Genomic DNA, 13,517 nt, shown 5'->3' with positions numbered 1-13,517 from the left:
ATTAGAATGGGATAGTTGGAAGTGATCAGGAGAATGAAGGATTGGAAAGAGTCCTGCAATAACAATCAGGGGTAGCCTAGATTTCAAGAAGCTTTCTGTGTGAACCAAACTTACATTGATTTTACTGGTAAAGATTTCTAATCAGTAACTGAATGCAGACAAGTAGCCCATTCAAAGGCAGCTGGTGCTGTACAAGATTCGAGTTTATTTGTCACATGTACATCGAAGCATGTAGAGAATTACTTTGTTTGTGTTAACAGGGAGCAGCCCAGAAGAATCACCACACATTCTGGTGCCAACATAGCATGTCCACAATGTTCAGCAGAACATAAGCAACAAAACAACAACAGCAAAAACAAGCCTCGTTTCACTGTTACAGAGAAAGTACATGCGTCAGAACGGTCTTTGACATCACCTTGGCCACCTTTTCCTCTCCCTCGGCATGCAGACGTTGTTGCTCCTTCAGATCGAGGTTAAACTCGTGCTGATCCAAGCGCTCGTTCTCAGGTACTCTCTCATTTTCAATCATCATCAGGTGGACCTGGACAAAATCAGAAGGTGGTGCAAACCATGCACAGTTTTGGTACAGTTTTCCCACCCAGCCAACTATCCCAAGCTTGTTCCTGATAGTGTCCAGTCACTCAATTTCAATGGTCAACCAGTTAGAAAGAGCTCAGTCTTGATGTCTGAAAAGAATTACCTTGGATCTTGTTACAACGTGGTTGTTCAAAGTGGAGTGTTAAAGTCATAGAGTAATTCAGCATAGAAGCAGGCTCTTCAGTAAAGGCACTTGTCCACTTGTCTTTCAAATGCTATTAGTGTACCTGCCTTAACCACTTACTTCGTCTGAGAGTGTTCCATTATATACACTACCCTCCACATAAAGTTGGCCCTTGGACTCCTTTTAAGTCTTTTCCCTCTCTAGTTAAACCTATTCTCTCTAGCTCTTGATTCCACAACCCTCAGATAAAGACTGTGTGCATTCACCCTATCTAGGTCTTTCGTGCTGCCTCTGTGTGGTTATCCCTCAGACTCCTACACTCCAAAAAATACAGACTTAGCCTGCCCAACCCCACCTTATAACTCAGACCCATGAGTCCTGGTGATGTCCTCATAGATCTTTGCACTCTTTGATGTGAGACAGCATCAACCGGGGGGGGGGGGGGGTCACAACGTGAAGACCATTCACCCCTCGTCTGGACCCTGATCAACAGCAGACATGAACTCACTTCCCTGCCCCGTCTGATTCAGTTCATTGATTGGCTTATTCTCAGGTTCTGCTCCTTGGGTTAATTTCTGAGTTGAGAGGTACTTATTCTGATTCTCATACTGCACAAGAATCCATTAGTTTCAGCCTTGATGACTGTAAATCTCCTGCTCTCTGAGGGAGAGAATTGCAAACACTCACACCCTCTGAAAACAAATTCATCCTCATGTCAGAAGCATTAGATATGATGCCACATGATGAACAAGAGCAGGGATCTGCAAAGAGCTAAGAGAATTCAGTGAGGGTAAAAGAGTCATGCCCACACTGACAGTCAGTAACTAGTGGAGCACCATAAGGATCGGTGCTGGGGCTACAACTGCCTACTCTCTGTGTTGATGACAGAAGTCCCACAGCAACAGGTTCAAGAACAGCGACCTCCCTTCAACCATTCTGTTTGAGAACCAACCGGTAAAACCCTAATCACTACAGTTTAGCAATAATATGACCATTTTAATCACTTTGTACTAAGATACACATTTTTGTCCTAATTATGTTTTTTCTTATAGAATGTGTATATAATTATTGTTTATTGCTGCTTACATGATGCTATGTGCCTGTGATGCTGTTGTGTGTTTTTCATGGTACCTCTGCATACATGTACTTTCATACAGTATGACAATAAACCTGACTTTGACTTTGAGTGGACTGTAGCTAAGTTTGTTGATGATACACAGACAGGTGGGTCAGCAGACTGTGAGAAGTTCAAAGAAAGTGAAGGGGGCAGGAAGAGAGTGAGGGGATTAGAGAGAGAAACTGAGGGTCCATGGAGAGAAAGAGCATGGCCTTGATGGGCTGAATGATGGATGGTGAAAAGGTTTCTCCTATTGGGGGGATCTGGAACTAGGATCTGGAATTCAGAATCAGGAATTGCCACTTAGGACATGAGGAGCAATTTCTTGTCTCAGTGGATGGTGAATATTTGAAATCCTTTCTCCCAGAGGAAGGTGTGGATGCAGAGACACTGAATATATTCTGGGTGGAGAGTGGCAGGTATTTGAGCTACAAAGTGGTATAGAGAGAGGCCAGCCATGATCTCAGAGACTGGTGGAGCAGGCTCCAGGAGCCGAGTCCTTCTCTTGCTCCCGTTTCCATTCTTGCTATTATTTATTCTGAAAAATTGGGATGGTCTCACTGGACCACTGTTGAGTATGAACACATTCAGTACAAGATCCTGTACTGTGGAGGAAGACCATAAGACCATAAGACAAAGGAGCAGAAGTAGGCCATTCAGCCCATCGAGTCTGCTCCGCCATTTTATCATGAGCTGATCCATTCTCCCATTTAGTCCCACTCCCCCGCCTTCTCACCATAACCTTTGATGCCCTGGCTACTCAGATACCTATCAATCTCTGCCTTAAATATACCCAATGACTTTGCCTCCACTGCTGCCCGTGGCAACAAATTCCATAGATTCACCACACTCTGACTAAAAAAATTTCTTCGCATTTCTGTTCTGAATGGGCGCCCTTCAATCCTTAAGTCATGCCCTCTCGTACTAGACTCCCCCATCATGGGAAACAACTTTGCCACATCCACTCTGTCCATGCCTTTTAACATTCGAAATGTCTCTATGAGGTCTGTACAGGGTTGTCCCAGATTGGGTGGTAGAGGGGTGGTCATGGTAGACCTTGTTGAATTACACTTTTTAATTGTTATTTTTGCAGCTTAGCAATTGATTATCTGCTTGTATATTATATCATTACTTAGACACATGTACCAATGTTTCCTAGTGTCCACCGTATGTAAATGCAATTGTTTAATGTGCCCCCTACTGGTTACATTTGTATAATTCTGGAAACCTCAGTAAGCTTCACTGATCCTGCATTATTTCAACAGGGATTTCTGACAGTCTGCCCTTCGTGTGCAAATCTGAATAGAATGTTTCTTATCTATGGATATACTGTAAAAAGAGCTAACCGTGCAGCAGCAACATCTTTTTTTTTCTCTTTTGCCTCTCCCTCTCTTCACTTACTTTATCACTGTTCATTTTAGATTTTCCTTATTCTATTAACGCTTAATAAAACAATCATGAAGCAACAGGTTTTGTGCCTCTTTCCTGACTTCTGAAAGAACCTTCGATTAAGTACATCAGAATCCAACAATCTGAAGCATGCTTTCCCCTGGGGGATTTCCTAGGGGTTTCTAGCTGGCCTCTTTTGTCCTGAACAGATCAGATGCCATGAGAGTTGAGTGCAGTAAGATACCCTAAGCTGACACAGGTGGCAATGGTACCCAGTGGTTTGTGGGTGGATTCAGTTGAACTCTGTGGTTGTGGTTGTGCAACAATGAAGTTCAAGAGGACCTGAGGAGCATGGGGAATGCAGGACTTTTGACGCTGAGAAGGGCCAACGAACTACATGTCCTCCTCTGACATATGGGCTAAGTGTCCTGAATGTGTGCAGTGGAGAAGTTACCCTTGGTGTCCTCTAGTCACCCTCACGTCTGGAAGCCTCAGGACTTCAGCCAGGTGGGGCCACCCAGGGCACGTTTCGTGGCTATAACAAAGAGAGGCGAATTGCCGGGGTGCTCACTGTTTGACGAAGTTTTTGGATTCCTTCTCTGAGATGAGCTTTGATCTCTGCATTGTGGATGTTGTCTTTCTTGATTGCCTGGGAAGATAGATAAGTCACAGTCAGCTGCTCAACCTCCATCAACCACATAGCCCCACTTGGGGAAATTAACACCTGAGGATTTTCTGCCCTCATTAACGACTAATACTTCAGAACTTGAGTTCAATTCTCTCTGGGCTAAATATAATCAAACCTCTGGGTAGTTTGGAAGAAAAATCTGGTCTCTATTCAGTTGAATGGAGAAATTACTGGAAGTTTATAAAACAATGTCATTTCAGATTAATCCATTGAAGAGGGAACCCCAGCATCCTTTCAGCTCAGAATTGCCTAGGCCCCCCACCTCACCATAGCACAACCATGTAATTATCTGAAGCCATCAATTGACTGTGTAGGGATGAATGAGCCCAATGATGTATTAGTATTCCTGCCCACCACCCCCACCCCACCCATACATTTTTGCTACTTCTGCCTCACGTCTCTCACAAACGCAATTCTATCAGGGGTAGTAAGTTTATGAAGAGTCACCTGGTATCCGACAACTGAGCTGGGCTTTACTGGCAGACTGCTTGACTACAGCAGGCATCATAGTAGAGCTGTCCGTTTAAGGGCATCTGGATCATGAGATGTTACCCTGGTCTCCTTCCCAACTAAATGAGAACTGAGACCTGAAATAGTGATTCCTCATACAACCCGCACCAGGGATTAGATCTGCCACCACACCCTCCCATCCCCCCACCACCCAGCTGATTCAGCATTGTGTTCCTTGTGAACAGCTTGATATCTTCATGTCTGTAAACTGTATTCTGCTTTTATAATATCTGCCCTCATCTCCTGCAAAGGAAGTGCTGGACAATACCCCGCGCCCCCCAATAGAGAACGGACATGTCACATGCCTGTACCATGAATGGCAGGGGGTGTTCGTCCTAAGGAGGAGTTGTGGCCCATTGCAGTCTTGAGCAGTACCTGCTTGCCTACATATGGACATGTTCCCATAGGGGTGGTACATTGCCCAGACTAGACCGAACGCATACTACACCGAGACTCCTGCTGTACGAGACAGCAGTGTGAATGCTCCAGAGTTTTGTCCCACTCACACTCAACTGGAAACTTTGAACTGTCCCTCAGTCACATAATATGGACCCATTTGATTGCATCTCTCTGAAGATCAACACTGTTACCTCACTTAACCTAAGCAGCAGCTATCCCTCAGTCCCTCTCCTCAAGTGTCTCACAGTCACTCTCAGGTGTCCCTCAGTCACTCTCAGGTGTCTCTCAATCACTCTCCTCAGGTGTCCCTCAGTCACTTTTCTCACATGTCCCTCAGTCACTCTCCTCAGGTGTTTCTCAGTCACTCTCCTCAGGTGTCCCTCAATCACTCTCCTCAGGTGTCCCTCAGTCACTTGCAGGTGTCTCTAGTCACTCGCAGGTGTCCCTCAGTCACTTTTCCCATGTATTTCTCAGTCACTCTCCTCAGGTGTCTCTCAGTCACTCGCAGGTGTCCCTCAGTCACTCTCCTCACGTGACCCTCAGTCATACTCCTCACGTGTCCCTCAGTCACTCTCCTCACGTGTCCCTCAGTCACTCTCATGTGTCCCTCAGTCACTCTCCTCATGCGTCCCTCAGTCATTCCCAGATGCCTCTCAGTCACTCTCCTCATGTGTCCCTCAGTCACTCTCCTCACGCGTCCCTCAGTCATTCCCAGATGCCTCTCAGTCACTCTCCTCAGGTGTCCCTCAGTCACTCTCAGGTGTCCCTCAGTCACTCTCACGTGTCCCTCAGTCACTCTCCTCAGGCGTCCCTCAGTCACTCTCAGGTGTCTCTCAGTCACTCTCACGTGTCCCTCAGTCACTCTCATGTGTCTCTCAGTCACTCTCATGTGTCCCTCAGTCACTTTTCTCAGGTGTCCCTCAGTGATTCTCCTCACGTGCCTCTCAGTCACTCTCATGTGCCCCTCAGTCACTGTCCTCAAGTGTCCCTCAGTCACTCTCACGTGTCCCTCAGTCACTCTCAGGAGTCCCTCAGTCACTCTTCTCTGCCAAGGACTCACTTCAGCTGCTTTCATTTCCAGCCACGTTTCTGTTTTCAATTTAACTGATGTTTCAGCATCGTCAGCGGAGCTGTGGGAGAGGTTGGAGACCGTATCCAGTGTTGGGCTTTTGGACCTGCGGTGAGGATCATCCGCTTTGATGTCCTGTAACTCCAATGAAAGGGTGAAGTGTTAGAAATTACTTGGTCGTTTCTAGTAACACAAATGCGTTTATGTACAGGCCTGTCCTTCATGTTCTCCCTGGTAAAACACTGCCCTTCAGCAATAAAGACCTTGGAAAATATGTATCTCAGTCTAAATTGATGGAGCAAAGGTGCTCAACAAAGAGGTTTATCAATAGATGAGCCCAACAGATTCGCAGGTGAAGTGTTGCCTCACCTGGAAGAAGTTTGGGTCCCTGAATGGAGGTGAGGGAGGAGGAGAATGGGCAGGTATTGTTGTGGCATGCACCCGACTGCTCCAGCTTCTGGGGTTTAGATGCTCTGACACTCCAGAATATGGATAGCTGGTGCGGCCCCGTTAAAGTCTCAGACCCACCTCGTTAATTGGCAGCCATGGTTTGGTGCCAGGATTTTAATATTTAAAGAGCACCTGAACCACGGTTTGGTGCTCGATCATCAGCTCTGCTTTGGGTTCTTGTCTAGTTTCTTGTTTAGAACCCTGTCCTCATTTCATGTCTTGATTCTAGTCTTGGATTCTCCAGCACTTGGGTCCTTACCATCCTCGCCTCGGTCACAGTTTGATTGAGCCGAACATGGACCCAGCAGAGTATTGGAGTCTCTTGTCAGAGGTGGCCAGCCACAGTGAGAAAGTTTCTAGACAGGGCCTGGAGATACACGACCTAGGTCATCATGCACCAACTATTGCAAGGAGGAAGCCAGAGCTGCTCAGGTGAGGGTTGTCGGTCGCTCTGCAGAGTCAGTGCATCTTCCAACCCCAGGTAGTGACCTGGGTTTCTTGCCGGGGACCCCTCACTCAGCGTTCGCTGGTGTTTGAGTTCCAGCCATCCCGGTTCCCTACGGAGTGTGGAAAGGTGGCCTTCATGATCTCCCTCCTACCAGGAGAGCCCTGGCCTAGGAGGTCGGAGATTTGCTAGGATTTGGAGGAATTCATGAACACTATGAAGAGGGTGTTCCATCATCCCATAGGAGCAAGCAGAGCCTCAGACTGTCTGATGAAGGTGCATCAGGATAGTCAGTCAGCAGCTGGTGAGTGGAGTGTCGGACTTCCACTGAGGCGTGTGGCTGGAACAGGGCGGCCTTAGCCACTCTATACCACCACAGACTCTGAGGTGAATTAAAGGATGTGCTTGTCTTGGGAGAGCCAATTGAGGACTTGAGGGCACTGATTGATCAGTTCTTCTGGCATGATAAGCACCTGGCGGAGCGAAACTGGGTCTATCTCAAGAGGTTGAAGAGGGCTAGCCCAAGCTCAGCCTCAATGTATTATAGTTCCACTTCCTGACATCGGACAATGACCAGCCGTGTCCTGCACCAGACCTTTTTGAGCCTGTGCAAATCAGCTGCACAAGATTCCTCCCCAATGAGAGGCCCCGGCGTCAGAGTCAAGGCTGCAGCTCTGCTGTGGGGAGTCAGGTCACCTGCAGCCAAATGTCTGAAGCAGCAGCTGTCAGGAGAACTGCTAAGACTGTACAAGCACCCGGAGGACGGTGATGGTTGCCGCCAGTTCTCCCGATTGTACTGATTCTGGTGTCACACTGAAGTGGAGATCTCCTGGTGAAAGGTGAATGTCTCTGTGGACTCTGGGACGGCTGGTGATTCCCTGGACTTGGGGACCATTGGTCAGTTCAACAGGAGTTGAGCCAGCTCGTGCCCACAGCTGCCCTGGATTATCATCCTCCTGGATCTGGGCAGATCCTGCAGCAGACATTGGTTTTCTGAATGAGGATAGGAGAACATGCAAAGGACATTTGTTTCCATACCATCAATTTTCTTCACATACCCCTGATCCTCGGGCACCCTTGGCTGTCTAAACATAACCCTTCCATGAACTGGAAGGAAGGGAGAATCATTGCATGGTCAAGTTGCAAGAGGGAATGTTTTCAGTTTGGTATTCCAACCCTCAGACTCTACCAAGGCCAGTAGCTGACAAGGAAGAAGACTTTCGCTTGGAGTATCTTGGAGCTTTCGGGAGAGCCAGTCCTGCCTCCAAGGATGGACAAGCTGGCTCCAGTCAACAGGGCTGTGCAAGTCCTGACCCTGTCTAGTCGGGGGAGCGCAGGAACTGGAGAGAGAGAGAGGGTCTCTAGTTTAGGAGCAAGCCAAGAGGCCCACCAAGGATGTGCCCAAGCAGTCTGGAGCCCTAGCAGCCAAGCCTAAGGGAGCCAGTAAACAGGTTCTGTCCGTGGGAAAGGTTCCTAAACGTAGTCCCTTGGAGCCTAGTCACAGGAGTACAAGGACCATTCATAGCGCCTCATTGCCATCGTCTGAGGATATGGATGAGGATTTGGACTCTGATTTGGTCTCTGTTTCAACAAAATACTCTAAATGAACCTATGGAAGAGACTCTGAGGGCTGCTGAATCATCCCCGTGGCCTGAGGAGCCTCAGGAGTCGTCTTTGGAGGGATGGTAGGGGTAGTTGCAACATTCAAGCTGATTGAAATCCCTTCCATCTATAAGGATTTGGAAAAAGTCTTCAGCAAGGGAAAAGCCTCAACTTTTCCACTGTACCAGCCCTACGATTGTAGAATAGATCTACTGCCTGGTACTTGTCCCCCACGGGGGTCGATTATACACTCTCAGACCCGGAGAGAAGCACTACGTAAGAGTAAATAAAGGAGGCTCATCCCATGGGATTCATTCGGCCCTCCACCTTACCAGCTGGCGCAGGCTTCTAATTCATACAGAAAAAGGACAGGAGCCCGTGGTCGTGCATTGATTATAGAGGGCAGATTCTTATAACAGTGAAGAATCATTACCCCATTCCACTCATGAATACTGCCTTCAATTCTCAAAGGACAAGAGTATTTTCAAAGCTAGACTTGTGCAGTGCGTACAAACAGCATAAAGTAGGGTGACAAGTGGGAGACTGCATTCAACACATTGACAGGGCACTATGAGTAGCTGGTTATTCCCTTCAGCCCTGCGAATGTGCCAGCAGTTTTCCAGGTCATAACAAATGACGTGCTCTGGGATGCTCTCCATAAGTACATCTTCATCTACTTGGATGTTACCCTAATTTTCTAGAAGTCCATGGACGAGCACGTTGCTCACATCAGAGATATCTTAAAGAGGCTTCTAGGCCATGGACTTTATGCCAAGCTGGAGAAATCTGAATTTCACGTAACCTCTGTTTCATTTTTGAGGCTTATCATCTCTAATGGCATTCCCAAGATGGGCCCTACTAAGAAAAAGGCAGTCAGAGATAGGCTACAATGTGAAACAAGTCCAATGATTCCTGGGATTTGCCAACTTTTACAGAACGTTCATCAGGAACTTCAGCTTAGTGGTGGCCCTGTTGACAACACTTTGAGATCCATGGGCCCATTTGTTTGGACAACCGAAGTGGACGCTGCTTTTGCCGAACTCAAACAGTGGTTCACAACAGCTCCCATTTTGGTTTCACCTAACCCGGACTTCCCTCCATTGTTGCCTCAATGACACCTTCGGACAATAAACTGCACCTGTGTCCTTTCTTCTCCAGGAGGCTTTCCCTAATAGAGGTGAACTATGACTTCAGAAATTGAGAGCTGCTCACCGTCAAGTTGGCTTTGGAGGAACATCATCTCTGGCTTGAGGGGACCAAGAACCCTTTTATTGTATGGACAGATCACAAGAACCTAGCTTATATTCAGGGGGCCAAACATCTCAATTCCAGGCAGGCCAGATGGTCTCTTCTCTTTTAACTGGTTCAATTTTGTTCTGACCTACCGACCGGGGTGAATTATCTCCATGTACTTTATCACAGGTCTTCCGCCTTCCAAGGGGAAAACTGTCATCATGGTAATTGTAGATCGATTTACAAAGGCCTGCAAATACATTGTGTTGGACAAAGTACCATCAGCAGCAGACATGATTGAGATTGTCCTGCGTTAAGTCTTCAGGATCCACGGATTTCTGGTGGATGTTGTCAGATCAGGGTCCACAATTTGAGTCAAGTTTTTGGTGTTATGATATGCACCTGGCTGTGCCAGTTTTCGGGGTTTAGATGCTCTGACTCTCCAGAATATGGATAGCGGCCGCAGTCACTTTAAGAACTCAGGCCCGCCCGCTAATTTGCCGCATGTTTTGGCATCAGGATTTTAATATTTAACGGGCACCTGAATTGAGGTTCGGTGCCCAATCATCAGCTCTACTTTGGATTCTTATATAGTGTCTAGTTTAGAACCCCGTCCTCATTTCAGTCTCGTAGCAAGTCTCGATTTTAGTCTTGGATACTCCAGCACTTGGGTGCTAACCATCCTCACCTAGGCCTCTCATCACAGGCATAGCACTTCTCTCACTTGCAGGGATATGTGCCAGAAAGGAGATTAGTGGAGAGGGATGTATAGACAAGTGAATAATGGAAATCAGAGAGTGGGAGAGTGTTTGGTGGTAAGATCGTGTAGAAGATGGCAGAAGTTGCGGAGAAGATCCAAAGGCTTATGGGGTGATAGGAGAGGACAAGAGGAACTCTATCCATGTTAAGGTGGAGGGAAAAAGGGGTGAGTGCGGACACCCGGGAAAGGGAGGAGATGCGGGTGAGAGTATCATCTATGATGGGGAAGGGAAACCCAATCTTTTGAAGAAGGAGGATACCTCTGATGTCCTGAAAAGGAAAGCTTCATCCTGGAAACAGATGTAGTGGAGATGAAGGAACTGAGAAAAGGGAACAGCATGGGACAGAGAGGGGAAAAGTATAGTCAAGTTAGCCCTAGGAATTGGTAAGTTTATAAAAGATGTCAGTAGACAGCTTGTCTCCAGAAATAGAGACAGAGAGATCAAGAAAAGCGGGGAGAGGTGTCTGAAATGGACCAAGTGAATTTAGGGGCAAAATGGAATATGGAGGCAAAGTTGATGAAACTGACAAGCTTAGCATGGGTGTATGAAGCAGCACCAATGCAGTTTGGAGGAAGTAGGAAGAAATGAAGGAGAAATTGTTAAGGGTGAAGAGCAGATCTGCCAGACAGAGGAAGGTGATGGTGGAGGGGAACTGGTTGGTTGGGTCTTTTGCTGAGGAAGAAGAGAACTTGAAGGTCTTCTTGATGGGGGATAGAAGTGTGTAGGAACTGGACACTCATGGAGAAAATTAAGTGGTCAGGGCCAGGGAATTGAAAGTTGTTGAGGAGATCAAGAGCATGAGAAGTGTTGTGGATGTCAGTGGGAAGGGACTAAACCAAGGGCAATAGAACATTAGAAGGCCTGGATAGATTGGAGGTGAAGAGGATGTTTCCAGCAGTAGGAGGTTAGGAAAGTCTAGGACCAAAGGAATTTCTTTAGCCAAAGGTTGGTGAATCTGTGGAATTCGTTGCCACAGATCACTGTGGAAGCCAAGTCACTGGGTATATTGAAAGCGAAACTTGATAGGTTTTTGATTAGTCAGGGTTTCAAAGGTTATGGGGAAGAGGCAGGAGAATGGGGTTGAGAGGGAAAACTAAATAAGCTGTGATGGAATAGTAGAGCAAACTCAATAGGTCAAATGACTTAATTCCGCTCCTGTGCCTTATGGTGCTGTGGAGAGTCACTGCATAAATAAAAGATAATACTGATTTTATTTTGCCTCATTGAAATCTAAATGATTCCTCACCAGATGCTGCTTCTCTTCCATCAGGTTTAGGACTTTGTTCTCTACTTTGGAGGTCTGGTCCAGTAACGAAATTGTGGAGTTACTGTATTCCATCGCTGCCTTGATCTGCGCTGCATTTGTCATGTCAAAGCTACAAAAATGAACCATCATTAGCGGAGCAGAGAAGAAGATAGTCAAACCCTAAACGAGAGGTCTGACTGACGGGAAAAGCTGGACAGCCCAGGGAACTCATTCTGAAAAAGAGAAAGCTGACGGGTGACATTGAGGGAGATCCTTATGCTGTTTGTCTCAACTACTTATTGGATCTGCCTGTTAACCAGGTGTAACTTGCGCACTACAACATGCGATCCCTTTCACTGTCATTCACTTGTAGTGTCACGCTGCTTAGGCAGTAATCTTCAGATTGACTGCCAGCATAGTAGGGGGTGGCACGTCAGCATGGTTGTTGGGTTAATACAATTACAGAGCCAGTGATCATTAATCGAAGTTCAATTCCTGCTGCTGTCTGTTGTCCCCATGACCACACAAGTTTTCTCCCACATTCCAGAGACGTATGGTTAAGGGTAAGTGAGTTATGGGCATGCTATGTTGGCAATGGAAGCATGGTGACACTTGCAAGCTGCCCTTGGCACGTTTTAGGACTGTGATGGTCATTGACGCAAATGACGTATTCCACTGTATGTTTCGATATACGTGTGATAAATAAAGCTAATCTTTATCTTTCTTACTGAAGTCCATAACCTCCTACTTTTTCACTCCTTTTGAAAGGTTTTTGCCCAGTCATTCAGTCTGTCTATATGCTGTGACGGAAACATAGAGGCTGCATCACAATATGCCCTTCCACTGACATTCATTTCATCGATATACCTACAAATCTTACATCAGTTACCATCCTCCAGGTCAACAACATCTGAGGGACAAAAACCTATCTCCGAGCTACCCCATCAGTTCCATCCTTGAAAGAAGCCTATTTATTCCAATTCTGTTTTATACTTTACAAAATATTTTCAATTCATGCTAACATACTTCCTCCAACAAATTGGGCTAAGACCCTGCTCTTATGTAACATTCTACTGAATACCTTTTGGAAATCTAAGTCTACAGTTCCCCTCTATCAACTCTCACTGTCACATTCTCAAACACGAGCAAATTTGTCACACCTGATTTGTCTTTCAAAAAATTTTTGTTGATTAAGTTTGATTACATTCAATAATATTTCAAAACTCTTTAGATTCTGGATTAGTTCCTGAGGATTGGAGGGTGGCTAATGTAACCCCGCTACTTAAAAAAGGAGGGAGAGAGAAACCGGGGAATTATAGACCGGTAAGCCTGACATCGGTGGTGGGGAAAATGCTGGAGTCAGTTATCAAAGATGTGATAATAGCACATTTGGAAAGCGGTGAAATCATCGGACAAAGTCAGCTTGGATTTGTGAAAGGAAAATCATGTCTGATGAATCTCATAGAAATTTTTGAGGATGTAACTAGTAGAGTGGATAGGGGAGAACCAGTGGATGTGGTATATTTGGATTTTCAGAAGGCTTTTGACAAGGTCCCACACAGGAGATTAGTGTGCAAACTTAAAGCACACGGTATTGGGGGTAAGGTATTGATGTGGATAGAGAATTGGTTGGCAAACAGGAAGCAAAGAGTGGGAATAAACGGGACCTTTTCAGAATGGTAGGCAGTGACTAGTGGGGTACCACAAGGCTCAGTGCTGGGACCCCAGTTGTTTACAATATATATTAATGACTTAGACAAGGGAATTAAATGCAGCATCTCCAAGTTTGCGGATGACACGAAGCTGAGCGGAAGTGTTAGCTGTGAGGAGGATGCTAAGAGGATGCAGGGTGACTCGGATAGGTTGGGTGAGTGGGCAAATTCATGG

General features: G+C 46.3%; 2 protein-coding genes across 2 annotated transcripts in view; one reads left to right on the top strand and one right to left on the bottom strand.

The window, feature by feature from the left end:
- Positions 1-352, top strand: part of sfr1 (SWI5-dependent homologous recombination repair protein 1) — a 71,596-nt gene extending 71,244 nt beyond the window's left edge. The window contains exon 4 of the mRNA XM_063071436.1: positions 261-352. Coding sequence (XP_062927506.1) covers positions 261-332 — 72 coding nt within the window. The 3' untranslated portion in view covers positions 333-352. The remainder of the gene's footprint in view (positions 1-260) is intronic.
- Positions 1-13,517, bottom strand: part of cfap43 (cilia and flagella associated protein 43) — a 129,607-nt gene that overhangs the window by 55,548 nt on the left and 60,542 nt on the right. The window contains exons 17-20 of the mRNA XM_063071432.1: positions 11,631-11,760; positions 5,885-6,028; positions 3,799-3,876; positions 416-541 (exon numbers count right to left, since the gene is read on the bottom strand). Of these exons, the coding sequence (XP_062927502.1) occupies positions 416-541; positions 3,799-3,876; positions 5,885-6,028; positions 11,631-11,760 (478 nt within the window). The remainder of the gene's footprint in view (positions 1-415; positions 542-3,798; positions 3,877-5,884; positions 6,029-11,630; positions 11,761-13,517) is intronic.

Source organism: Mobula hypostoma, chromosome 19, assembly GCF_963921235.1.
Source record: "Mobula hypostoma chromosome 19, sMobHyp1.1, whole genome shotgun sequence".
Lineage (NCBI taxonomy): Eukaryota > Metazoa > Chordata > Chondrichthyes > Myliobatiformes > Myliobatidae > Mobula > Mobula hypostoma.
The sequence above is the reverse complement of the archived record's forward strand: the minus strand, read 5'-3'. Positions and strand labels throughout refer to the sequence as shown.